At 51.4% G+C, this 26,075-nt stretch overlaps 1 protein-coding gene across 2 annotated transcripts in view; it reads right to left on the bottom strand.

The window, feature by feature from the left end:
• Positions 1-246: 246 nt before the first annotated feature.
• Positions 247-26,075, bottom strand: part of LOC111139819 (zinc finger protein 496) — a 31,044-nt gene continuing 5,215 nt past the window's right edge. For both annotated transcript variants that reach the window (XM_022492238.1, XM_022492237.1), the window contains exons 6-10: positions 25,802-25,878; positions 8,787-8,919; positions 8,243-8,350; positions 7,400-7,513; positions 247-2,911 (exon numbers count right to left, since the gene is read on the bottom strand). In XM_022492238.1, coding sequence (XP_022347946.1) covers positions 2,163-2,911; positions 7,400-7,513; positions 8,243-8,350; positions 8,787-8,919; positions 25,802-25,878 — 1,181 coding nt within the window. In that variant the 3' untranslated portion in view covers positions 247-2,162. The remainder of the gene's footprint in view (positions 2,912-7,399; positions 7,514-8,242; positions 8,351-8,786; positions 8,920-25,801; positions 25,879-26,075) is intronic.

Raw genomic sequence — 26,075 nt, forward strand, 5'->3', positions numbered from 1 at the left:
CCATTTGTTTTCTATTTAGGACCCAATTTTACCCATAAAATACACAAGTGAGTTGAACAATGCTTCTTTTAAACAAGTTTCTTAAGTGGGTGGGTTAATACACTCACCACCAATGAGAGAGCTCAGGTGGATGGGATAAATGTGTGGAGTCCGGTTTCTATTTGGAATTTTCCTCTCTTTTAGCCTTAAAGATTTGGGGGGTTCTTTTCCCTCTCTTCCTGGCAGATCAACACAAGAGACAAACTATTTAGAAACAAAGAGCCCCAACAGTTTATTTTTTGTTGAAGGTATGACCAAATGGTTTTATTGCATTTACTGTCCTGGGTGGGTAGGTACATCTACGCAGGCACAGAGTTCAACTATAGGACCTGGTAACCCTTTCACTGGTTTGGGGGAGTAGCATCTCCATGTGGTCATGAAGGGGTCATCTGACATGGTGCAATGGCAGCTGAGGGGCCCGGACATAAAAACTATACAAAACCCCTGCCTGGTCGCTGCTGACTTTTACAACTGGCCACAGCGACTCATCAGCCCCCCTATTTCCCTGTCATCGGGACACTAAGGGACTGCGTTTGTCCACAACAGTGAGCCCAGTGATCACTGCTCAAGTTTCCACTACCAGTGGTTGCTCCCAGTCCACAATCACGGGCTGCAGACTTTCAAAGGTTCTTGTACATTGGATACCCACCCTGGAAACAGAAGGTTGGTTCTGAATCCTGCTTCTGATGGACAGGAGAGCAAGCTCGTTTGTACTGATTCTTCCATGAACTGGGAACGGCAGCAGCACTGCAGGTCTATCCGGTGTTGTGGGCTGAACTGTGTCCAACCCCACAACGTGCAGGTTTAAGTCCTAACCCCAGTACGTCAGAATGACACTGGAAATAAAGCCTTGGCAGATATAATTAGTTAAGATGGGAACAGACCGGTGTCAGAAGGGTAGGACTTAGGCTGATGTCCTTACAAGGGAAGTGTGGAGACAAACACATACACAGAACACCATGTGAAGATAAAGCATGGATGGGGTGATGCTTCCAACAAGTCACGGAGTGTCAACCACTGCTAGCGACTACCTGCTAGAGGAGACACGTGACACAGACCCTCCTTCTCAAAAAACCAACCCTGCTCACACCTCCATCTTGGACTCCTTCCTCCAGAACTCAGAAGATGTGTCTAAGCCAACCCACTGTTACAGATACGACTGGCAGGCTGAGTTAATGCTCATTAAACATCTTGTCCCCTGCCCACCTGGGGGACTGGCAGCTGAGCACCCCATTCCTAGACGTGGTGGGGTGGGATGGGGTGCCTTAGTGCTCTTCAAACGATGACCACGCTCCCACCCCACAACCATTTATCAAGGGCCTCCCAGGGTACAGAGAAACATTTTGGGGAGAATGTGCAACAATGTAAAAATGCGGGCTTTGCCTTCAATGAACTTACATTCCCTAATAACCAGACACCATGACAAATAAAAGGGTGGGACTTTTTCCCTCTCCAAGCCTCCTGATGACGGTGGACTGCTCCTATGGACCAGATGGTGATGGGGACGGACTTCTGAGGATCGGACATGGCTTGGGGTGCTTGGCCTGCTGCCCACAGGCACCAGAGGACACCTGCCTCCGGGCCTTCCTCCCAGCCCACCCCCACACGGGAAGCTTCTTGTTGGCACACAGAAGTACAGTTACTCCCAGACTGCAGGATGGGGGAAGGGAGGATGTGCAACAGGTACTTATGAGAGTGTATTTAAGACTGGTTGGCAAGGGATAGACCCCTGTGGGGTCACCATGGTGGAGGAGACCCCGGGTCCTTCCCCGCTTGGAAAGCAGTGCAGGGGTTCTCTAAGACCTGGAAAGATGGAAAAGTCAAAGCTGGTGGAGACAAGCCCTCCCTGCTTTTTGGCACAGCAGAGACAGAACAAATGCTCATTCGGGCACTATCTCGTTTCTACCTGAGAGCAAAGGGCAGGAAGGTGTGACTCTGTCCTGGGGGAGGTGCGTGGTGGGCCGGGTGTGGGACCAGACTGTGTGGAGAGCCTCACCCTGCCCTGGGGTGGGAGGAGGGAGACGGGATCAGGAAAGGGAACTGGACGGGAGGCCGCCCTGCCTGGGGAAGGAGCCCTGTCCCGGGAAGAGGGAGGAGACATACTACCAGTCCCGCAGGCCTCCTCAGTAGGAGTTCAGAGCCTGCTTGGAGCGGCGCTTCATGTGCAGACGCTGGTGGCGGAGGAGGTCGCAGTTCTGCGAGAAGCTTTTGACGCAGTAGCGGCACTGGAAGGGCCGCGCCTTGTCCTTCGCGTGCGCGCTGCTGCGGTGGCGCGCCAGGTGCTCGGGCCGCTGGAACGCCTTCCCGCATTCGCGGCACTGACAGCTGAGCTTGGGCGCGCCCTCGGCCAGCAGCGCGCCAGGCCCCGCGCCCGCAGCCTCTCGCTTCTGCGTTGGCTCCAGTCCCCGGGTCTGCAGGTGGATGCGCCTGTGCGACAGCAGGTGTGAGTTGAGGCGGAAGCTCTTTCCGCAGGCGCCGCAGCGGTGAGGTTTCTGGGCCTCGTGGCTCTCCAGGTGCCCGTCCAGGTCCTCGCTGTCACTGAACAGCTCCCCGCACACCGAGCACTCGTGCGGCTTCTCCTGCTCTCTGCGGCTCCGCAGGTGCCGGATGAAGTTTACCCTCCAGCGGAAGATCTTCCCACAGTTCGGGCAAATGTAGGACTTCTTAGAGGATGAGGTCTGCACCTCGCCCCCAGCCTCGGCGCCACTCCGGTGGGAGGCGGGGAGACTGCGTGGCTTCTCGGTGGAGCTCCGCGGCTCATCTGCACAGTAGGGGCTGTGCTGGGAGTCCTCGTCCCCAGAGCTGGACAGGACGATCTCGATGGTCACCTCCTCGTCTAGGCCGTTCTCAGGGGTCAGCGCGTCACCTCCAGCTACGGGAAAGCCACAGGGAGGGTCAGTGGTGCTGCATCAGCCACATCCCCACACCTAGAAACCCCAACCGGGAAGGCTCCGCTTGATTCTTTCCCACTAGGCCCCAAATCCCAATCTTTGTTTTTCCTCTCTAGGCACTAAGACCCTTCAAGCCCTAACGACTTGTTTCTATCAGTGTCAGTCAAGTCGTGGCCATGCACTTCAGTTAGCACTGCCCTACTTAACCAGAAATCAGGCACCTTAAAGACCATGGTAGGGAGAAAGACCCTATATCCTATAAAGGCAGTGGCAGGAAGGTGCCAGCTACTAGGGGCTGAGCACCGAAATCCTTCAGAGTCTCTGTAAGACTTCTGACACCAACAGCCCCACTGGCTCCTGGACACCACCCAATGACCTATTCTTTGCCAAATTATACACACAAGCCAACTGGGGTGACACACTCTGGGCTCAGGGTTGAGGACAGAGTTAGCTTCGCTGTGCTGATGATGTCATGACTGTCTGACCGTTCCTACCACCCAGGTCAACTATGTCACCTCTGAAGCCCACCAGCAGCCACCGTGGGGATAGGTAGTGGTTCTGGAGTTTATAACCTAGTCTGAAGCAGACTCAATGAATCCCAAGTCTGTGATTTAGAAAAAGTGGGTGGGCAGTGGAGTGCCTGGCATGAGGTCCCAGCCCGCAGCCCACGCGCAGCAACCACTCGGGTGTTCTGGATGTAATCTCTGGAACAAGGAGAGTTCTGTGAGGTTAGGGCACCTGAGGGCAGGTGAAGCCAGAGAGACAGAAGCAGGGCAGGGAGACCAAGAAGCCAGAGAGCAAGAGATAGCAGGCAACAGCAGAGCCATGGGAGCATCTGTTCCTCAGAAGACAAAGGTCATGGGGTTCAGCTCGATATGAGGCTGGGGTGGTGGGGGTGGGAAAAGACAAGAATATCTGGAAAATTCCCAGTTTCATCCATACTGGAGAAGATGACAAAGCATGTTCTGGAGAGAACACGGAGGGGCTGGGGAACCACCAGGTAAAGGGATTATGGATGTGAGCCACAGATCCAGGCAGGCAACAGAGATGGAATAATCCAGGAAAGATCCGTAAAGGACTCTCCTGTTGCATGGCCTGAGCTCCTGGGGACTGCAAGGGCCCAACACTGGTTCTGAGACTTGTGTCTGAGTAGAAACACTGCCAGCCTAGACTAAAGAGTAAGAGATGGATGAACCTTGGGGTTCAGACCTCTGGCATTCTACACAATAGGCCAGAGAGCTACTTATCCTTGATGCCCAAGGAAGACTGGCTGCCAAGGCTGTCCTTCGGGAGACAGGACTCCAACTGCATCCACGAGCCCGACGGCGACAGAGCCCTGAGCCCACTGCTACCTGTAAGCCGCATGTTCTCATGGAATTCCAACCTTTGCCTGGGGGCCATCAGCCTTTCTTCTTCCTAATTTCTCCCTTTTGAAGATTTTGACAGACAGCATGAGCAGGGGGAGTGGGAGAGAGAGAAGCAGGCTCCCCGCTGAGCAAGGAGCCCGACACGAGGCTCGGTCCCAGGACCCCGACACGAGGCTCGGTCCCAGGACCCCAAGAACTGAAGGCAGATGCTTAACCAACTGAGCCACCCAGGCACTGCCAATTTCTCCCTTTTGGAATGAAAAGGTCCATTCTAGCCTGTCCCACAACTGCATTTTGGGAGGTACATAACATGAAGTCTGGTTGCACAGGTTCACAGCTGGAGGGGAACATGCCTGGGTTTCACCTACACCTGATCTACAGGATATTTAGGTGAGATGGATGTAGGGCGGATGTAGAACAGACTAAGAGATGTTTGGAGAGGGTGATTATCTGCTGCATATGAAGAGGACAGAAATTTTGGGGCACCTGAAGGCAGAATGCAATGAGCCGAAATGCATCCCCTTAAAAATCTGTACATTGAAGTCCTAAGCCCAGTACCTCGAATACGACACTATTTGGAAATAAGGCATTTCAAGGGGTAAAGAAGTTAGAATGAGGTCATCAGGGCAGGTCCTACTCTAGCAGGTGTCCTTCTAAGAAGAGACCAGGGCATAGACATCCAGAGATGGGCCATGTGCAGATGCAGGGAGGAGACCTCTGTCCGCAGGCCAAGAAGGGAAGCCTCAGGGGAAGGACACCGTGCTGCCCCCTTCAGCCTATGCTTTGAGCCCCCAGATTTCTGAGATCAGTGCTGCTTGAGCCTCCCCATCTGTGCTTCTTTGGTATGCAGCCCTAGAAGACTAACATAATGCATATGGGGTCACATCCACTCCAATCAGAGTAAACAGAAACAAATGCAGAGCTTCTACAGAGGGAGGAATAAATCGACAATAATGCCGTCATGTGTTATCAACACAACAACGTGAAGAACTAGTAGAAGAGCTGAGACTCAGAGGCGTGCCCAAACACCAGGGGAAGAGGGACAGGAGCTCAGTGCTGAGTAACTCAGGGTGTATGTGTGGGGGCGGTCAGGATTACAGGAGGGAAGGCGGAAGCAATTACTGGTCTGAGGGCTCTTTCGTGAATTAGTTAATCCTCAACAGTAACCACCTGGCGGCCAGGACTGTTATCTCTGAGAGACAAAGTTGCCCAGGGTTTCAGGAGAACAGAAATGTAGCCTGTGCTTGGCTAGCTGCAGGCGGGAAATGCCAGACCATGGGGTGTGCTGGGAGCACACGCATGGCCACGGGGGCAGCTCCTGCCTTGGGAAGGGCACTCATGGTCTGCAAACGCACTGCACGCTCCCTGAGATGGAGGGCTGAGTCACGGCGGGGTCAGAGAGATGAGAAAATAAACAAATAAAAACCCAGGCGTTATAAGAAATATATTCTTGTCATGTTAGAATGGGGAGGCTTTTAGGATGCTTGGGTGGCTCAGCCATTAAGCGTCTGCCTTTGGCTCAGGTCATGATCCCAGGGTTCTGGGATCGAGCCCCTCATCAGGCTCCCTGCTCAGCAGGAAGCCTGCTTCTGCCTCTCACACTCCCCTTGCTTATGTTCTGTCTCTGTCAAATAAATAAATAAAAGCTTAAAAAAAATGGGAGGCTTTCTTATAAGACACAAAACCTGAAAGGAGATGATGAAAAATTTACATTTTTTAAATGTAGAAAGGGATGCCTGGGTGGCTAAGTCGGTTAAGCATCTGCCTTCAGCTCAGATCATGATCCCAGAGTCCCGGATCGAGTCCTGCATCAGGCTCCCTGCTCATCGTAGAGCCTGCTTCTCCTCCTGCTTGTGCCCCCTCACATAAATAAATAAGATCTTAAAAAAAATCATCAAATGTAGAGAAGAAGTTATGGGCTGACATATAAAATTTTATAAAAGGGGGAGAAATTGTGTGCAAATACCTAAGAGGCAACAGATCCAGGCCCATAATTTAGAGTTTCTAGGAGATTCCCAGAGAGGACATGCAATGGCTCAGTGAGGTACAGACAAGAGCCAGGAAGCCCTAAGCCCCAGTGTGAGGGCATCAGGCACTGGGGCCTTTGAGAGGTAGGTGGGTCTAGAAGCAGTCTTGAAGGTGGGAGCCCTGTGCTGGGATGAGCACTTACAAGGAAAGGAAGAGATGGGAGAGCATCAACTTCTGTCTCCAACAGCAGGTGTAGGGAAAGGCCACGTGAGCACACAGGGCAAGGGCAGGCATTCCATGGCAGAGCATGTCCTCACCATCCACAGAGCCTGCCAGCACCTCCGAGGCTGGCCCTGACCCCATTCCAGGACTGCGAGGAGGGAAATATCTGCTGTCTTGGCAGACCTCTTGGGAAGAGTCATCAGCACACAAGGTGCACACACAGCACCTCGCACAGACTACACGCTACCATAAGGCTTGGGTCCAAGCAGAGCTCACCCCATGGGAGGGGAACACAAAACAATACCAGGACTGCAGAGTATTATGTAGGCAATGCACAGAGAAAGCACCCTGAGCATGAAGAGAGTCCAGTGAGGCATTACAGCGACCAGGCCAGGGGCACCCTGCATGCGAACGGTGGGGGCCCAAGCCCCTCCCCTGCTCAGAGGCCATGGGCGACCAACGCACTTAGAAACCTAGCATCCCTCCTTGTTCTCAGACAGCCACACTCAGTGTCTTGCCCATTCAGAGCCAAATCCCCGACAGGGCCTAGGGAGGAGGAGGTGGAGCTGAGAACAACCCTGGCTGGTTAGCATCCACCTTCTAAAGAGGTGCTGAAGGCACGCAGAAGCCAGCAAGGATGCCAAGGCCTGTCCTGGGTACTCCTCAAGCCATGAGCACCCTCAACACGCAGAACCCTCGTCCGCTGGCGGAGCCCTGGCTCTCACCCACAGAGGGAAGGCAAGGAGAGGAGGGGAGGGTCCCAGACGGGGAGAATAGCGCTATAGCATATAGTCCACAGGAGCCATCAGCAGGGATCTCAGAGACCCAGGGACCCCCTTCCCCGAGCAGCACGCATACACACTCGTGCACACACACCGCACACACAGGTGTGCAGCCTCCCTAACCCAGTACCTGGGCAGGTGTTCTGAGTGAGTGTCATCTGCTGGCAGGTCTGGAACTCTGGCACCTGTAGCTCATCCCTTTTTCGTCTCTCTTCTATCTGGAATGGCTGGAGGGTTGCGCAGTCTGGAGAAATTAATTGGTTGGAGAATAGCCCTGGGTTCAGTAAAGTGTTGTAGACAAGACGGGTCACCCCCTGAACCTGGGTGCTGAACTCAACAGAACTCCCAGCGCTCATTCCCACTTTCTGTGCTGGGTGTCTACAAGGTCCCCCACCTCACGCAGATGCTGCATACACGCAGTGTGCAGAGTTAGCCAGGGCATGTGCACGCTCGTTCCAGGTGGGCATGGGGCGAAAACCTGGTCTGCTCCATGCCAGCTTTAGGGTTCCAAGAGGATGGGGGTTGCTGCTGATACCGCACAGAGCCCATTCCCATGAAGAAGGAGACACTTCCAGGGCACGGAGGCTACAGACATGAGCTCGGTGGACACAGTGTGGGGGAGGATGTGAGAAAACACCATGGCCGAGCCCCAGCTCCTCCCCGTGTGGCTGGGTGCCAGACAGTCTGAGCATCCACTCTTCCTCCCCAACCTGACTTCTGGGGAGGATCTGAGCTCACCTGTGGATGGGCCACCTAGTTAGCATAAGCCAGGCCCCACTTGCAGCACAGGGAAGGATTCCTGTCATACCCTCACCTCTGGCTGAGGAGAATGGCAACGTGCTTTCTGGCAAGAGTCAGGGAGGAGGCCAGGCAAGGTGTAGGAGAAACACCGGGCTGCAGAGAGATAGTGGCGGAAGCGGGCCTGCCTCTGGCCGGTGGCAACCTTCCACCCAGTTCTGGAACCATTACTCACCCAAGTATGAGACCTGGGTCATATCCTTTCCTTGGAGGTCCTGCAACTCGGGGACCCGGGGTTCATTCTCCTCTCCCTGGGAGAGATCCAGCTGGGTGCCTGGGTCATCTGTTCACGAAGGGGAGGACACACACCCATCAGCCATGTGTTCTCACAGGAAGCCAGGGAGGGTGGAGGGCGGACCCCACACAGGTCCAGAAAGGAGAGCCGGAGACAAGCACACCGGTCACAGCCCCCATGGGGGCCAGGAAGGGTTACTGAGAGGAAACAGGGAGGGAACAGGAGGAGCATATGAAGGGAGGAGCTGTGGTTAGGGGGGGTCTCCTTCAGGACCATCAGGGAAACAGAAGCAAAACTAGCCATGCCTACACACAACAGAAAACCATGCGCATGGAAAGCATGTTACATTTGGCTTAGTATGCAAACCAGCCAGCTAGGCCTGATGTATGTGCAGTCAGTAGGCCTGAGGGTTCAGGGGTGAACACTGAAGCAGAGACTGGCCCCGCAGTTCTCTGATTTCAGGATAGAGGCAAGGAAGGCTTACTTGGAGGCAAGGAAACTCCACAGTCCTCCCCGATGATGAACTCTCCATAGAAGCCAGTCTGTGCAGGGTCTAGAATGGACCAGTCCTCTTGTGAGAAGCAGAAGATCATGTCCTTGAAGGGGGACACCCGGTTCTGAAACCGCAGAACAGGGACACCTCAATCCTGGGTCAAGCTCGGGCAGGCATGCGGGGCGAAGGGCAGAGCCTCCAGCAAGACAAGTGAGCCGGGAGGCTGCCCGGCGCCATCCCTCCCTTGCTCCAGCTGGTATCCTCCTCACGCCCCTCTCATCCGGCAGGTGCCTCACAGAGTGGCTGCGGGTGTACAGGGACGGACCTCCGACTCGGTGCATGGTGGCTGGACACCCGCAATTGTCAGGTGGGCAAACGCGGGACGCCCAACCCCAGTACCCATGCTGACATCCCACTTCCAGAGTTCATTCTGCGTGCGGGACTTTTCATGGCAGCATTAGTGATACTGGGTAATAGCGGCAGACTGAACACGGCCTCTGAATGGGGCAAGCTGCCGGGCACAGCACACACCCGTGAGGAAGCAGGAGGGCCTGTCTGCAGGCAGAAGGGACCCTCCACGGTCTGCTGGTGCATGAAAGCTCCTGTGCAGAGGGCTGTCCAGCCTGTCCCCACGGGGAGAAGTCTCACCATCTGGGACGCCAGCAACTGCTACAGGGGCCGCAGGTTACTACTGCAAGGAGACATTTCTGACACTTTTGAGTCATGGACCCCAGAAATGTGTCAAAATTGATTTTAATCTAAAATCTGATGGCATATCCATGTAACATGCCTCTTATTCCCTCACATACACACTTCCTTTTTTTTTTCTTTTTTTTTTAAGATTTTATTTATTTGACACACAGAGACAGACAGAACAGGAAAACAAGCAGGGGGAGTGGAAGAGGGAGAAGCAAAGCAGGGAGCCCAATGCGGGGCTTGATCCCAGGATCATGACCTGAGCTGAAGGCAGACGCTTAACTGACCGAGCCCCCAGGCGTCCCACGTACACACTTCTTATTTATTTATTTTTTTAAGATTTTATTTATTTATTTGACAGACCAAGATCACAGTAGGCAGAGAGGTAGGCAGAGAAAGATGAAGGGAAGCAGGCTCCCTGCTGAGCAGGGAGCCCGATGTGGGGCTCAATCCCAGGACCCTGGGATCATGACCTGAGCCGAAGGCAGAGGCTTTAACCCACTGAGCCACCCAGGCGCCCCATCACGTACACACTTCTTAATTCTTAAAACTGAATCTGGAGACAGGAGATTGAGGCAGCAAACACGAGGGGTACAGAGCCACTCAGGCAGATGTACCAAGTTACCCCCGTTCATATATGGTGCCAGATTCTTGTTCCCCTGACCACCGAGGAACTGCAGGCATGTGTCAACCCAACATCTACCAGCGTGATTCTTTGAGTGAAGCGACTCTGGCCCGGTGGGGCTGGTCTGCACCAGCCCAGAGGGCCTGCCTCCCACCACCGTGGGGTGGGCTCCCTGGCATCGACTGCCGAGCCTTGGACAGCCCCACGCAGCAAACAGTGACCCAGCCACCATGTCCACAGAGCCACAGCAGACAGACCACTCCACAACACCCCCAAACTGCCCAGGGTTCAGTAACCTCATCCTGTGTTGTGTGAATTATGAGTCTTTCCTTTTTAAGGAAAAAAAAAATTAGAGTTGCAGAGGTGCCTGTAACAAGCAGTTAGGATGGGGAACTGCTGTGTTAACTTTCTAATGGGGACCCCAGAAACCTTGCTAAACTAAGTGTGACGTTACACATCTACCATCAGGGGTTCAAGTGGAAACAGTCCCAGCTTTGCACTTACTTGGTTTTGTTTCGGGTCCCCCCCCCCCCCCAGGGAGCAGCTGATTGAAAAGGATTATAAGTATCCTGCTCTCTTGTGTCCTCAAGAATTTGGGAAACAGGACCTCATGCACACTGAGTGGAAACACATGTTTGTGGACCTCTGGGGATACGTCACAAGCACACCCACTGTTTCCGGGAGATTCAGAGGCACAAGCAGGAATGTGTGTCAAACACTGCGGAACACCCACTGGGTGGAACCACATGAAGTTTCCTCTGCATGCTTTTCCCTCGTGTTTGACGGGGCCCTGAGCATGCATCGTCTATGATCAAAGAGACAAAACCCGCAGGTCCCCAGCACAGAGGTGTAAAAACTACAAATACTAACAGCCTTTGCTTCGGGGGCCTGTGGTCTCCTCTGTGCAGCTGTGGCTCCGAGCCCCACCCCTAGGGCCGGTGGAGGGAGGACACAGTGTGGGCCTGGAGCTACATGGTCGGTGCCTACCTTAGGACAGCCACCAGATGTGAACCCAGCCTTAAATCACACCACAGCACCGTTCTGCATGCTTCCCAATGCTGAACTTGGAGTTCGCTTGCCCTCCCATTCAGCTGTATTTCTGTGCACGTGTGTCTAGTCCACGCACTTACATGGAGGTGTGATTTCAGAACGCTGCTGATTCACCCCTTCTTCTGTCAGTAGCGTTGGGTGCCCCACAACAGTTTGCTGCTACAGCAATGGTTCAGGGAGCTCTCTCATGGGCCTCCCCTGTCTGTGGGCAAGGGACTCTAGGGACACGCAGCGGAGGAGTGCTGGACCCTATTGACACGTATCTTCCCCTATATTAAATACCCCTGCATGGTTCTTGCCCCAGACTGCGCACCTGTGTCTTGTCTCCCCACCGTGTTGCCAGCACTGGGCGTCAATACTGTCATGCTCCAATAACCAGGTGAGTAGCCGTCCTAGTGGGAGCCCACCCTGCTCTCCACCAACCTCTCCTCTAGGTTTAGTGGCCAACCTGTGTTTGTCTGCTTTGAAATGCCTCTGTTTTCTTTGCCTATTTTTCTATCTTCTAATGGCTCCTTTTTCTTTTTTTTTCTTTCTTTTCTTTTTCTACCAGCTCATTTAAAATTGTGGATATACTTCACTCTTATATAAAAGAAAGCATAATATTATTTTAATTTAATTTAATTTTTTAAAAAAGATTTTATTTATTTGACAAAGAGAGATCACAAGTAGGCAGAGAGGCAGGCAGAGAGAGAGGGCGAAGCAGGCCCCCCACTGAGCAGAGAACCCGATGTGGGGCTTGATCCCAGGACCCTGAGGTCATGACCTGAGCTGAAGCAGAGGCTTTAACCCACTGAGCCACCAAGGCGCCCCATATTATTTTAATTTTAAAATAAAAAAATTCCAATCACTTTATGGTGGTATAAAAAAATCAGTAATGTCAGTAGTACAGGATGGACTGCAGGAAAACACTGACCACTTTAGTATGGGGATAATTTTGGTTAAGTGAGTTTTGACGTAAACATGTGGTTTTGGAAGAAAACAGACCAACACAGAAGAAAAAGTCATGACATAAAATTTAACCCACATGAAAAAGCAAAATCTAATCAGTGGGGAAAAGGCAAAGATAATTTTTTTCCAAAGATTTTATTTATTTATTTGACAGAGAGAGACACAGCTAGAGAGGGAACAGAAGTAGGGAGAATGGGAGAGAGAAAAGCAAGCTTCCCGCGGAGCAGGGAGCCCAATGTGGGGTTCGATCTCAGGACCCCAGGATCATGACCTGAGCTGAAGGCAGACACTTAATGATTGAGCCACCCAGGTGCCCCAGAAAAGATAATTTTTATCTAATGTATTTGATATAGTTGGTTGACTGGAAATAAAACTAGATCCTGATCCTTGACCAAACTAATATAAAAATAAAAACCTTAGGGGTACCTGGTTGGCTCAGTTGATGGAGCCTGTGACTCTCATCTGGGGCAGTGAGACTGAGCCCATGTTGGGTGTACAGGTTGGTGAAAACAAATTTAAAAATTAAAAAAAAAAAAAACAGGGCGCCTGGGTGGTTCAGTGGGTTAAGCCTCTGCCTTCGGCTCGGGTCATGGTCCCAGGGTCCTGGGATGGAGTCCCGCATCCGGCTCTCTGCTCAGCAGGGAGCCTGCTTCCTCCTCTCTCTCTGCCTGCCTCTCTGCCTGCTTGTGATCTCTATCGATCAAATAAATAAATAAAATCTTTAAAAAAAAAATAAAAAAAAAAACCCACAAAAAAAACCCCTAAAAACCTTGAAGTACCAAAAGGGCAAAAAATAAAAAATGGCTTCCAGGGCGTAAAAATAAAGACCATGTTAAGAAATAATGGGCAGACACATAAAACTTAGAAGTATGCTCAGTAATGACACAGCATGAATGAGATTAAGACAAATGACAAATGGGAACACAGGTCCATCATGAATGAATGAGAAGGGGGGCTGAGAATATACAGAGCACCTGTCTAGAGAGCCTTCCATATCCATTAAAGAGGGAGGCAAGAAAAGTAAATACTTCGAAGTATATGAGAAAAAGTTCAACTTGACTCGTGCATGAAAACACGCCTATGAAACCATCTGATGAAGACTGGAAGACAGGCGAGGAGATCTGTCTGCAATCCTGACCATTCAGCACGTGCTAGAAACACTGCTGGCAGAAGCCACAGCCCCTGTAATTATACCCAGAGAACTTCTGTCCCCTCACCACCTCCTGCTGGCCTCAGCCCTCTGGGGTCCCCCTCTACCTGCCAGGATTGCCCTACACCAGCCAGGGTCACCTCTACCTGCCGGGGACAACTGCACCGGCTGGGACCCCCCCTATGCCAGCCGGGGTCCCCTCTACCTAATCGTCATCCCACATCCAATTGGGACCCCCCACTTTTGGAGGACCTTGGCCCTAGGACTCTCCCCTGATTTCCCAGGGATCTCTAGGGACTCTCCCTGGTACACTGATACCTCCCATCTGTGTGATTCTTGGGTGAGGACCCAAAGCCCGGGGTGAACCCGCCACATGGCCCCTGCCCACAAGGATGATGGGTGTCCCCTCCCACCCTTCGGAGGGAACCCTCCCTCCCTCCCTTTCCCCACCAGCTCTGCGGCGGCAGAGCCCTTGTTCTTCAACCAGGGCGGCTCTATGGGGTGGTCTGAAGATGCGAGGGCAAACAGGTGGGCTGCAAGGCCCTGGCGGCGGGGGGCGGGTCAGGACCGCTTTCGCCGGCTCTCCCACTTGGTCCGCTGAGTCTCCGTTTCCCAGTGTGCAGAGAAGCTGGACCAGGGTGAATCTGCCTGTGTTAGGAGCCGGCTGGGACGCTGTCCTGAGGTGGCTGTTCCCAGCTGCCTTGCTCCTTCTTCCATGGCCCTTGTCCCTTTGTTTCACCTTCAATCACCTGCCTGGTTTTCCTGGAAACCAACTACAGCTCTCCCGACTTCCTCTCTTCTTAGCGCTTCTGCCCTCAATACTCATACTCCTCATTTTGGTCCCCTCTTTAATCTTTGTTACCTGGTCTCATCTTGAATCCAACAATTCCGTATGGGAAGGACTGCTGAACAGCGATTCCAGCCCATGCCACTGGAGGGATCCCTTCCCCGAAATCCCATGGCCCTGACCACCAAGTAATATCACTCCAATGGCCCACCAGCTTCCTAACCTCAAACCACATTCTGGTCTATACATGAACTCCTGCTAGACAGACGCCCCCCTCCCTGCCCTCATTCAGGAGGAAGCAGCTACTGAGGCCTCTACCCAATGCCAATGTCTATCTGTCAGGGGGCACACAGAGGCCACTTCTGGAAGGCTAAGTAAGACAGAAGGGCCCATGGTAGCCCCTGGGTTGGGTGCAAGCAGGGCCATCGGGCAGCCCACCTCAGAACAGCCACAGGCCAGAGTGGGCCAATGGGCTACTTACCACTGAGTACAAAAAAGGGAGCATTCCTTATGTTCCCAAACCTCCTCCCCGTCCCACCTTCCTCCTGAACCACCGCCCACCCTCCTGGCACATGGCCTCGGCTCTGCCGTCCAGCCCACTACTCCCTGGCCCTGGATTCAATAAACCTCTATCTCCTCTCAAACCCTTGAACCACTGCCTCACTGGAGAGGCCAAAACTCCCACCACCCAATCACAGGACATGGTCTGGAATATTCTGGAAAGGTTTTATCCTGATAGGTAAAATTAACAAGGTTTCTGGACAGCAGGCCAATATACAAAAATCATCTGTATTTCTATATCACTTTGTATGAGCAATAACTAGAAGATGAAATTAAAAAAAAAAAGGCTAGACCACTTACAACATCAAAACCATGGACTTCTTAAGGAAAACGCATACAAACTCTACTCTGTGTGTCGTCTGAACACGGAAGGGTTGAACATATTTCTAGACCATTAAAACGTCAGCTCGCCCCACCGTGACCTACAGATTCTAGATGATCCCACACAAAAACCCCAGGGGGCAGTTTTACAGAAACTGATGTACTAATTCTGAAATGAATGTGGACAAGCAAGCACTCAGACCAGTGGAAAGGATTCTGAAAATAAGGAATCAAACAGGAGGACTCACACTGCCCAGCTGCAAACCTTCCTATGAAGTTACAGTGGTCTGGTGTAAAGAATCAGAGCACGGATAAACCACGGTGCAGCCCAGATGCCCAGATGTACGTGCACAACTTATTTTTTTTTTTTTTTGAATATCAGAAGATAATTTTTTAAAGGTTTTATTTATTTGACACAGAGATAGAGAGTACAAGTAGGCAAAGTAGCAGGCAAAGGTAGAGGGAGAAGCAGGCTCTCCACAGAGCAGGGAGCCCAATGTGGGGCTCGATCCCAGGACCCCGGGATCATGACCTGAGCCGAAGGCAGCCACTTAACCGATTGAGCCACCCAGGCGCTCCCAGACAACTGATTTTTGACGAAGGTATCAAGGCCACTAAAGGAAAATCTTTTTTTTTTTTTTAAACATTCAGATGTGCTTTTTTTTCTTTTTTTAAAATACTTTATATACTTATTTGACAGACAGAGATCACAAGTAGGGAGAGGGGCAGGCAGAGAGAGGAAGGGAAGCAGGCTCCCCGCTGAGCAGAGAGCCCGATGTGGGGCTCAATCCCAGGACCCTGAGATCATGACCTGAGCCGAAGGTAGAGGCTTTAACCCACTGAGCCACCCAGGCGCCCCAGGAAATCTTTTCAGTGAGTGGTGATTAACAACTAAATATCAACATTAAAAAAAAAACTCTACACCTCATACCAAACACAAAAAAATAACCTGAAATGAACCAAAGACCTAAAAATGTAACTAAGCCACAACTCTAAAACTTCCAAGAGAAATTCTTTATGATTTTGGGGCAAAGATTTCTTAGGACATAAAAAGCATAAATGACAAAGAAAAGAAAGTGATAAACTTGACCTCGTGAAAATTAAAGATGTCTGACCCTCTAAAGACACCATTAAAACAAGGAAACCACAAACTTCCAGTACATGTATAGGACAAACGACTGTCCTCCAGAATATATGATTTATACAAAGTTCTTAAAACATGGTAAGATGGATACACAGCTGGCTCAGTCATAGAGGGTGAGTCCTGATCTCGGGTCTCCAGTGTGAGCCTCATGCTGGGTGTGCAGCTTATTTAAAACTACACAGTAAGACAAGGAACCCCGTCATAGACAGGCTATTGGACACTTCACAGAAGATAGATACACTTCATTGAGTCAAATGTGAACAAAAACCATAATGGATATTTTAATGACCAAAAACATACTTTTTCTAAGAAAATGAAAAGTGGGGAAGAGGTGCATTCACTAGGTGGGAGCGTAAGCGGTCCAGGGAAAACAGCCATCTTTTGTAGAACTGATCACACACTTACCCTCCAACAACTTCACTCCCAGAGAAATAAAAACGTGTCTCTGCATGAAGACATGCAAATGTTCTAGAAGTTCCTTTGTAATGCTGAAAATGAAGTGACTGAAATCCCCGTGGACAGGGGACGACAGACCGGCTGTCACCACATGCGATGCTACTCATCGATGAACAGGGCCTCACCGCTGACTCGCACACGTGAGTGATGCCCGGATCACTGGGCTGGTAAGAGGAGCCGCCCCTGGGCCACATCCCGTACGATTCTGTTCATGTACAGTTCCAGGAGAGAAGCTCATGTTCAGTGGCAATGGAGAGAGGCGAGGCGCAGGTGTGAGGGCCTGGCTCCACCACAAAGGGACACCAGGGAGCCTTGGGGGTGGTGCAGAGATGCTCCCCATCCTGACAGGGGCAACCAGGACAGCAGTGTACACACTTGTCCGACACTCTGCAAGCTGGATGCTGAAACGGCTGCACTGTATGCAGATTATAGCCCCAAATCAGCTTGTTTTTTAAATCGGGGCTTGAACTCAGGACCCTGAGGTTACCACCCTGGTGCTCCTCAAACTTAGATTTAAGGAAGTACAAATAAAGACAGCATTTTCCACCATCGTTCTGGTGAAGATGAGAAACAATTCTAATATAAAAGAACAGCTCCCTGTGGAACAATCATATACACACACTCTCCCCCTACAAGGTGTTAACCTCCGGAGACCTGTACTCCAGCGACGGAGCCACACAGACTCTGTGGGGCACGCGTGCCGGGGTGGACACAGCCCAGCCCATGGGCTTGCCACAGTGTGTGGCCTGCATCTGTGCAGAGCTAACTGCCTCTATGTGAGGAGGGCCAGTCTCCACCTGTTGGAATGATCATGGACATTACAGACCAGGAAAGCTCACGGGAGGGATGCTGGACACCAGACGAGAACCCAGAAGCATACCCTGGTTGCACATTATCTCAACTGAAACTTCCAGAACATGATACATATATCACACTCATGTTTGCAGCTGGGGGTGCTGTGGTCGGAGAGATAAAGATGCGTCTGACGCTCTGCAGGGTCGGGGAAAAGATGAGCCTAGGCTGGAAGGTGGGGGCAGGGAGACGACAGAGAAACTAAAGTGAAGGTCATTTGCAAGTCTCTGTCCTGCTCTTGCAATCTTCCTCAAGTTTGGAGTCCATTACAAAAGTTAAAATAAACAGAACAGTTCAGAAATGTCTAGGGTTGAACAGGAGTTGGGAACCGGCTTCCAAATCTCACAGACATGGATGAACCACTCAGCGTCTCCATACAAACACACCTTGTCTTAGGAGGTCCACGGAGCCTGAGCAGCTGCGTCTCAACGGCCACAAGGAGGAGGCCAGTGTGGGGGCAGCACACAGTCCACAGAAAGGATGACAGACTGCGGGAAGCCATGGGCTTGCAGCAGAGAACCAGGTGTCGGTCTCAGAGTGGGTCACAAAGGGCCATCCCCATTTGGGGAAGCCACTTTGGCATCAAGACTTTCCAGCTGAGGGAAACCAAAGAATGAGAATGTAGACAACGTGCTCTGCTTGCCCCGTCTCTGCCTAAAGCCAGCACTGTTCTTCCTCATCAAGAGCCCCCTTGACTCTCCCCTGCCCGGAAGGGCCAACAGCCCTTAACCCCCCAGACAGGACAGCATTCTGATTGGCTCAGAGACAACATCAAACGTCACCTTAGTGCCCATCACCATCCGCGTGATCCCCGGCCAAAGAGTCCTTCAGCCAGGGACCTACCTGCCTGCCTGGGGTTCTCACACAGACACATGAAGTGCCCCCTTCTCTCCTGCATTCCACCCGTCAGCCCCTGCGCAGGCCAGCATTGAGCCCAGGAGAGCACAGAAGGGGCTTGCTCCCGACGGCCTGCGGAGGAGGAAGACACGGGAAGCGCCACGGCTGGTCAGATAGAAGGAAATCAGAGCTGTCTTACAGCAGTGTCTGCTGGCTCTGCAGGTTCTGGAGAAAACAACGGACTACACAGCAAGGCAAGAGTTATGGGTTTCCTTCCCTTCACCCTTGGATCAGTGCCCAAGAATGGAGGAATGAAACACAGTGGGCAGAGACACTCATGGCCTCACTGATGCAAAACTGAGCCCGGAGGCCACATGGGTGGGGTCATGGACTCTGCCACAGAGACCTGGGGAATTCTGCACTGCAGGGACACATGCTCACATGTTGGCAGCAGCCATGGTCTACACTGACCCCACGTATCATCCTAGTCAGGCAGAAACAAAGGACACAGAAGAGTCTGGAAGAACGTTACAGAACATGTGGAGATCTCAGGTAACCGGGAACGTGTCACAGGCTTTCCCTTTCTCAATCTTGCCAAGTTTCATCAGGAAAATGGATTTTCAGAGACTTCTGCGTCCTTCTGACACATGGAACAGATATATTTTCCCTAACTCTTGCCTCCAGAACAGAAATCCCAGGCCGTTGATACCTAAAACCCATACTCAAGACTCTGAAAGGTGGAGAGAAGATGGGCTTTTGGCCTTGGACCAAAGAACTACAGCAATGAGCCCCTAGCCCTGCTCATGCCAGCAGGGAGCACGTGGGAGTCCTGCCTTATGCCTTCAGTGGGGCACCGTGAGCTTCCCAAGCCCCCCTACCCCTGCGCACCTGACCCACGCCGGAGCCCCCGCCGTGGCTGTCCACCCCCCCCCCCCCATGCCCCAGCCCCACTCAGGAGCCTCTCCTATGGCAGTGCCCTCCCCTACACCCCCACCCCATGCAGGAAACCCCCCATGGCTATGCCCCCCTCAATGCCCCAGTCCCACGCAGGAGCCCCCCCATGGCTGTGCCAGCGGGGACCCCGAGGCAGCTTGACCCTACCTTCTGTTGGAACAGTGTCTGAAGGGAAAACCCAGCTGGACAGATGGTTTCAAGGAGACCCAGGAAGAGTGCGTTTGTCTGTAGAAAATCAGCCTACACCAAGTACCAAGAACTGGAGTGAACACAGAAGACGTGAAGAACGAGTTAAGTGGAAACAGCAGAGCTGCAGAGCAGAGGGCTCAGCGACTGCTCACGGCAACAAGAAGGGGACAGAGGACAGAACCTGCCCATGGGGAGGAGATGGAGAAACCCGACGTGCAATCTGAACGATGGGCAGAGAATAGACTGTGAACAAGTGAGCAGAGTGTCAGGAGCCTGGGCAAGGGCCTTGGGACAGCCGAAGTCCCGTCGGCCAAGTCCTGCAGGCAGAGAGGGTGCTTGGAATTGACGGGACGAGAAACCAAGTCCAGAATTCCTGTATATGTTAAAACACACAGCCCCGCAGACCCAAGCGGAGGGAACCGGAGACAGGCCATCCAGAGAAATCGTGGCAAACACACCATACGTGGGCTGGGGACTCTGGAGACAGAGGAAGGGCACGAGCACCCCAGAAGTGGCCAGGGAAGGAGGATCCCTTCCCTGCGGGAGCAAAGACCCTTCGGAGCTTCGATGAGGAAGCATGGAGCCCTCTGTCCCAAGATCACGACCGGAGCCAAAACCAAGAATTGTTTCTTAACCGACTGCGTCACTGGGGCACCCCAGAAGTGAGTTTCTTTTAGACAGCAGAGTTAGGTCAGGTTTCTTAGTCTACTCTGCCAATCACTCGCTGTGATTTAACGGATGTGTTTAAGGGTGCCTGACTGGCTTAGTCGTAAGAACATGCGACTCTTGATCTCAGGGTTGTGCATTCAAGCCCCATGTGTGGTGCAGAGTTTCACTTAAAGATGTATTTAGACCATATATATTTTAATGTAGTTACTTCTTCCTAAGGATTTATTTATTTGAGAGAGATTGCACATGTGGGCGGAGTGTGGTTGGGATTCTCTTTCTATCCCTCCCTCCCTCCTGTTTGTGTGCTCTCCCTCTCTCTCTCTCAAATAAATAAATACATCTTTAAAAGAAAAGAAACTCACTTCAAACATAACGGTACAGGCAGGTTGGAAGTAAAAAGATGGAAGGTATGTATGGCACAACCATTGATCAAAGGGAGGAGGAGTAGTCAAACGCCAGATAAGGCCCACTTTAGAGCAAAGAAAACGAGACAGAACATTCTATACTAATAAAAGGGTCGTCCCCCAAGAAGGCACAGCAACCCTCACTGTGTGTGTCCCGCACCAGAGAGCTGAGAAACAGGACACAAAGAGTGACAGAACTGGAAGGAAGAGAGGAATCGACACTACTGACAGGGGCCTCAATTTGACTTCTGTCAAGGGACAGAAAATACGCAAGAGCAGAAGCACACAACCTGTGCGTTCGGTCCACACCACCCACAGCACCTACACTGTTCCCAACACGCACACGGCTTGGCCAGACAGGCTGCACCGTGGCTCACCAGATCCTGGAAGGAGCGGAGGAACTCCCAACAAACATGGAAGAGGCAAAAACACACGCAGCGCATTCTTGGATCACAATGCAATCAAACCAGACATCAGGGACAGAAAATAAAGGGAAAATCTCCAAGCCCTTGGAAATTAAACAGCGCATTTTAAAACAATGCTTGGGTCAAAGAAGAAGGGTCAGGGAAATTAAAAAAAATCACTGAAATGAATGAAAGTAAAGCTACATCATTACAATCTGTGGGATACAGCTGAAGTAGTTCTCAGGGGAACGGTCACTGCATGGAAACACTTACATTGAAATTCCTCCATGTGAGGGGAAGTCTCATAACCGAAGCTCCCATCTCGAGAGCCAAGATCACAAAGAGTAAGCAGGCAGGCAGAAGAAACAGTCAAGATGACAGCAGAAATCAATGAAACCAGAAACAAGAAATTAGAGAAAAATCAATGAAACAATGAGCTAGTTCTCTGAAAAGATCACCAACATTGAAAACCTCTAACAAGACTGACATGGAAAAAACAGAAGATACCAATCTCCAGTATCAGAAGTGAAATGGGTTTCGCAGCCAAACCAGACGGATGATACAGGAACAGCACGAGCACGTCTGCACACATAGATCTGACAAGCTCGAAGGAAGGAGCTGACTGAGAAACACCAGCACCCCCACCATCACAGAGGCAGCGTGGATAGCTCTAGGACCACCAAAGAAGTCAGGTCTATGATTAAAACACCACTTCCCCTCCACCCCATGAAACCTCCGGCTTCCCACGGTGCCATCAGAGAACTCTACCAATCGTCAAAGAATGAAAACCAATTCTAAACAATCTCCTTTAGAAATCAAGAGTGGACACAACCAGATTCATCTTACGAACCTAGTATTACCCTATACCAAACTCAGACCGTCTCTCCCCAAACGGCAGCTATAGAAATCCTTAACAAAATACAGGCGACCCGTGGACTATGCAGGGGTCAGGGGCACAACCCTCCCCCTGCAACACACACCCCATATATACCTTCTGACTTCCCCAAAACTTGACATAAAGAGTTGATGAACACACATTTTATATGTTATATGTATTCCATGCTGTATTCTTACAATAAATGAAGTAACAAAAGGGACTATTATTAAAAAAACCTTAAGAGAAAGCACATTGAGGTTACTATACTGTATTTGTCAAAAAAAAAAAAAAAAAAGTAAATGGACAAGCACAGTTCAAATTCGTGTTCAAGGGTCAACTGTAAATGCAAATAAAATTTGGCAATATACCCATAGAATGTTACTCCATGACCAGGAGAGTTTCGTTCCAGGATGCAAGAATGGTTCAATATCCACAAATCGATAAATATAATCCACAACATTAACAATCTACAGAAAATACACGTGACCAACAGCAACAGAAAAAGTTTCGACAAATTTCAACAGCCACCCATTATAATAAAAACTGCAGGAAAACAGGGATCGAGGAACTTTCGCAACTGCATAAAGACTATTTCCAAACCCCTAAGGCTGCCATGGTCAGGGACAGTGAAAGACTGAATGAACTCTTTCCCACGAACCCTGGGGACAGGCAGGGGACAAGGCGCTCAGCACCGCCTCCCGACTTTGTGCCAGGAGTTCTCGGCGGAAGGAAGCCAGCACAGGGAACAAAGACATAGACTGTAAAAAGGTAAAATTGTCTTCATGGGCAGAGAGCGTGACTGCATACACGGAAAATCTAGAGCACACCGTTTAAAAACAAACTGATGCATGGATCCAGCAAGGTCACAAAATCCAAGAGAAACAACAAAAGCCAACTGCACTTGTTCTATTAGAAACGAGCACTCCTTCTGGAAAAGGACGCAGCAGTTTCCCACAAAATAAAATATGCACATACCATACAATGCAGCAAGTGCAAACCTGGGCCTTCCTCCCAGAGCAAGAAGCTGACACTCCCACAACAGCCCGCAAGCCGATATGTACACCAGCTTTATGCAACGCGGCCCCAGACTAGAAACAAGCCAGAGGTTTCAATAGGGGAGAGGTCAGGCACACTGCGGCGAGTCATGCTGTGGAATATCATCACACACAGCAGGACTCGAGCCACAGACACCTGCAAAGCCTGCCACAGCTCCTCTGTTTGCAGACTGAACACAGTCCCCAGATGCAGGATCCATTTATAAACGTCTGTGGTTGGGCAGCCCGAGGCTGGAGGGACACAGGCTGTTGTCAAGGGCAAAGGGAAGGATGGTTCCGAGGAAGCGCATGGTCCGCATCTTGTGTGCCTCCACACAAACGGGCCGGCCACGACCTTCTACGGTATTTTCACCATACACGATCGCGTAGTGTGAAGAGTACAAGGGAGCTCTGTCATTTCTGGCCGCTGTAGATGAATGCAATTAACCTCAGACGGAAAAAGAACAGCACATTTACGCGTGTGTGCCTGTGTTCACAACAGCACTGCTCACAGGGGCCAAGATCCAGATGCAGACCAGGGACAAGTGAGCAAAGAGAACTCATCACATACACACCGTGCACTGTTACCCGGCTGACCAGAACAAGTCACACAAACACCGTGCACTCTTAGATGGCTGACCAAAACGCATCACACACACTCTTACCCGGCTGACTAGAACGTGCCAAACACATGCCGTGCACTCTTACCCAGCTGACCAGAACAAGTCACACACACACCGTGCGCGTCATCTGGCTGTCCAGAACACGTCACACACACACGGTACAGTATTATCTGGCTGACCAGACTGTGCCACATACATGCCGTGTACTCTTACCTGGGTGATCAGAACATGCCATACACGCATGGTGCAGTATTATCTGGCTGACCAGAACGCGTCACACACACGCGGTGCAGTATTATCTGGCTGACCAGAATGTGTCACACACACGTCGTGCACTCTCACCTGGCTGACCAGAACGCCTCACACACATGCGGTGTAGTATTATCTGGCTGACCAGAATGCGTCACACACACGCCGTGCACTCATACCTGGCTGCCCAGAACGCATCACACACACGCTGTGTACTCGTACCTGGCTGCCCAGAACGCATCACACACACGCAGTGCAGTATTATCTGGCTGACCAGAATGCGTCACACACACGCCGTGCACTCATACCTGGCTGCCCAGAACGCATCACACACACGCTGTGTACTCGTACCTGGCTGCCCAGAACGCATCACACACACGCAGTGCAGTATTATCTGGCTGACCAGAATGCGTCACACACACGCCGTGCACTCATACCTGGCTGCCCAGAACGGTCACACACACACGGTGCAGTATTATCTGGCTGACCAGAATGTGTCACACACACGCCATGCACTCTTATCTGGCTGACCAGAACTTATCACATACACACCGAGCACTCTGACCTGGCTGACCAGAATGCGTCACACACACTGAGCACTCTTACCCAGCTGACCAGAACACCTCACACACATGCTGTGCAGTATTATCCAGCTGACCAGAATGTGTCACACACATGCTGTGCATTCTTACCCGGCTGAACGGAACGCGTCACACACACACTGTGCACTCTTAGCCGGGTGACCAGAACTCCTCACACACATGCCGTACAGTATTACCCAGCTAACCAGAATGTATCACATACACGCTGTTCAATCTTATCCAGCCTCAGAAAGGAAGCAAAGCCCATCACACAAAAGTGTGACGGAACCTCGCGAACACCACACTGTGTGTAACAAGCCAGTCATGAAAACACAAATGGTGTAAAGGTGTAACTGCACTTACATGAACTATAGGGAGTAGCCAAATTCACAGAGGAGGCAGAGCAGCCATTTTGCTGGAGGTGTGGGGGAGAAGGGAGTTATTTCCTAACCAGCAAGGGGTTTCCACTTCGGAAGATGAGAAAGTTCTGGAGGCTGTCTGCACAGTGGTGTGAACATACCTACTCTCCCTGAACCCTTAAAGACACTGCTGTACATTAAAAATAGTTAAGATGGTAAATTTTATGCAGTATGTATTTTACCACAATTAAAAATTTAAAAATTTAAAAATGATTCTGAAAAAATAAGACCTTTGTGATGGTGACCTCCAGTGCACTGAGCAGAAACTGTCTTCAGGGGAGCGATAAGATGGTGCTGACTCACCGAAATCCACCTTCCTGTTGTACAGGAGGACGTGGAGACTCAGAGGGATACCAAGCTCATTGGACTCTGAGCTCACAGTGCTTCTCTGCATGTCGTACCAGTCAAACATCTCTACCTTTAGTAAGAACTGGGCATTTTACCTTCTCTGGGTCAGTCTGTTCCACAACTGTCACGGGACATCGGTGATGTGGGAGTGCACGCTGCACACAAGAGCCCTTGGATACCGCTTGAAGGGAAGACACACATCCCAAGCCACATACCCGCCAGCTCCTCCCCACCGTGAGCCGACCCCACTCCCAGGTCCCAAGTCCCGCAGGATGCATGGTGCTGAGGCATACCTGGGACCACCAGACAGTCCTCTATCTGCCAGGTCCACACCTCACATCACCCACTTCTCCATGGCACAAGACCACATCGCCTGCCAGGCCGGGAACGTGTCAGAAAAATGGAGGAGGCACGATGAGCAGCTGCAGCCAAAGGCAGCAAAACGGCCGGAAAGAAGGGAGGGAGACCCCCATTGGACGGGCTCTCTATTTGCATGGGGACACGTGAGCAAGGATGCCTTGCTTGGCTGTGTGTAGTATCACATGGGAACATGCCACAAAAAGTCCTGATGAGTGTGCCTGGCTATGTACGGTACTGAAATGACATGTGCCTTCTCCCCTCACCTCCTAACACTTCTGGAATATAATCACTGTGACGATTAGGACAGAAACGGATATGCCGTGAGGTTCCCCCATCTTTCCCAGGGGGACCCTAAGGTGTCCAGAGGATGGCGCACATTGACCTGAGGCTGTCTCTGCTCACATAGCACGGTGGGGGCAGGGAGGGGCAGCACTGGGGAGTTCAAGGGCTCTGGAAGAAGTCACTCACCGGGGGTAGCTGGAGGGCCGTCACGGGCTGTGCATCCCTCAAACTTGCTTCCTGAAGAAGGGGGGTGTCTTGCAGAACTGAAAGACAGGGAAAGCATGTCTCCTTCCTCGTCCACAGGAGGGGGGGGAGTACAAGACGATGCACATGAAGAGTACTGCAAACCACAGGAAACTCTGTCACTGTGCTTTCCGATGTAGCCAGGAGGGGCCTGAGCAGGTAGGGCATGCCTGGGTTCAAGGCGGCTTTCCGTGCATGAGTGACGCCTACTTTCTCT

Source organism: Enhydra lutris, unplaced genomic scaffold, assembly GCF_002288905.1.
Source record: "Enhydra lutris kenyoni isolate GAN:26980312 unplaced genomic scaffold, ASM228890v2 scaffoldscaffold120, whole genome shotgun sequence".
Classification (NCBI taxonomy): Eukaryota; Metazoa; Chordata; class Mammalia; order Carnivora; family Mustelidae; genus Enhydra; species Enhydra lutris.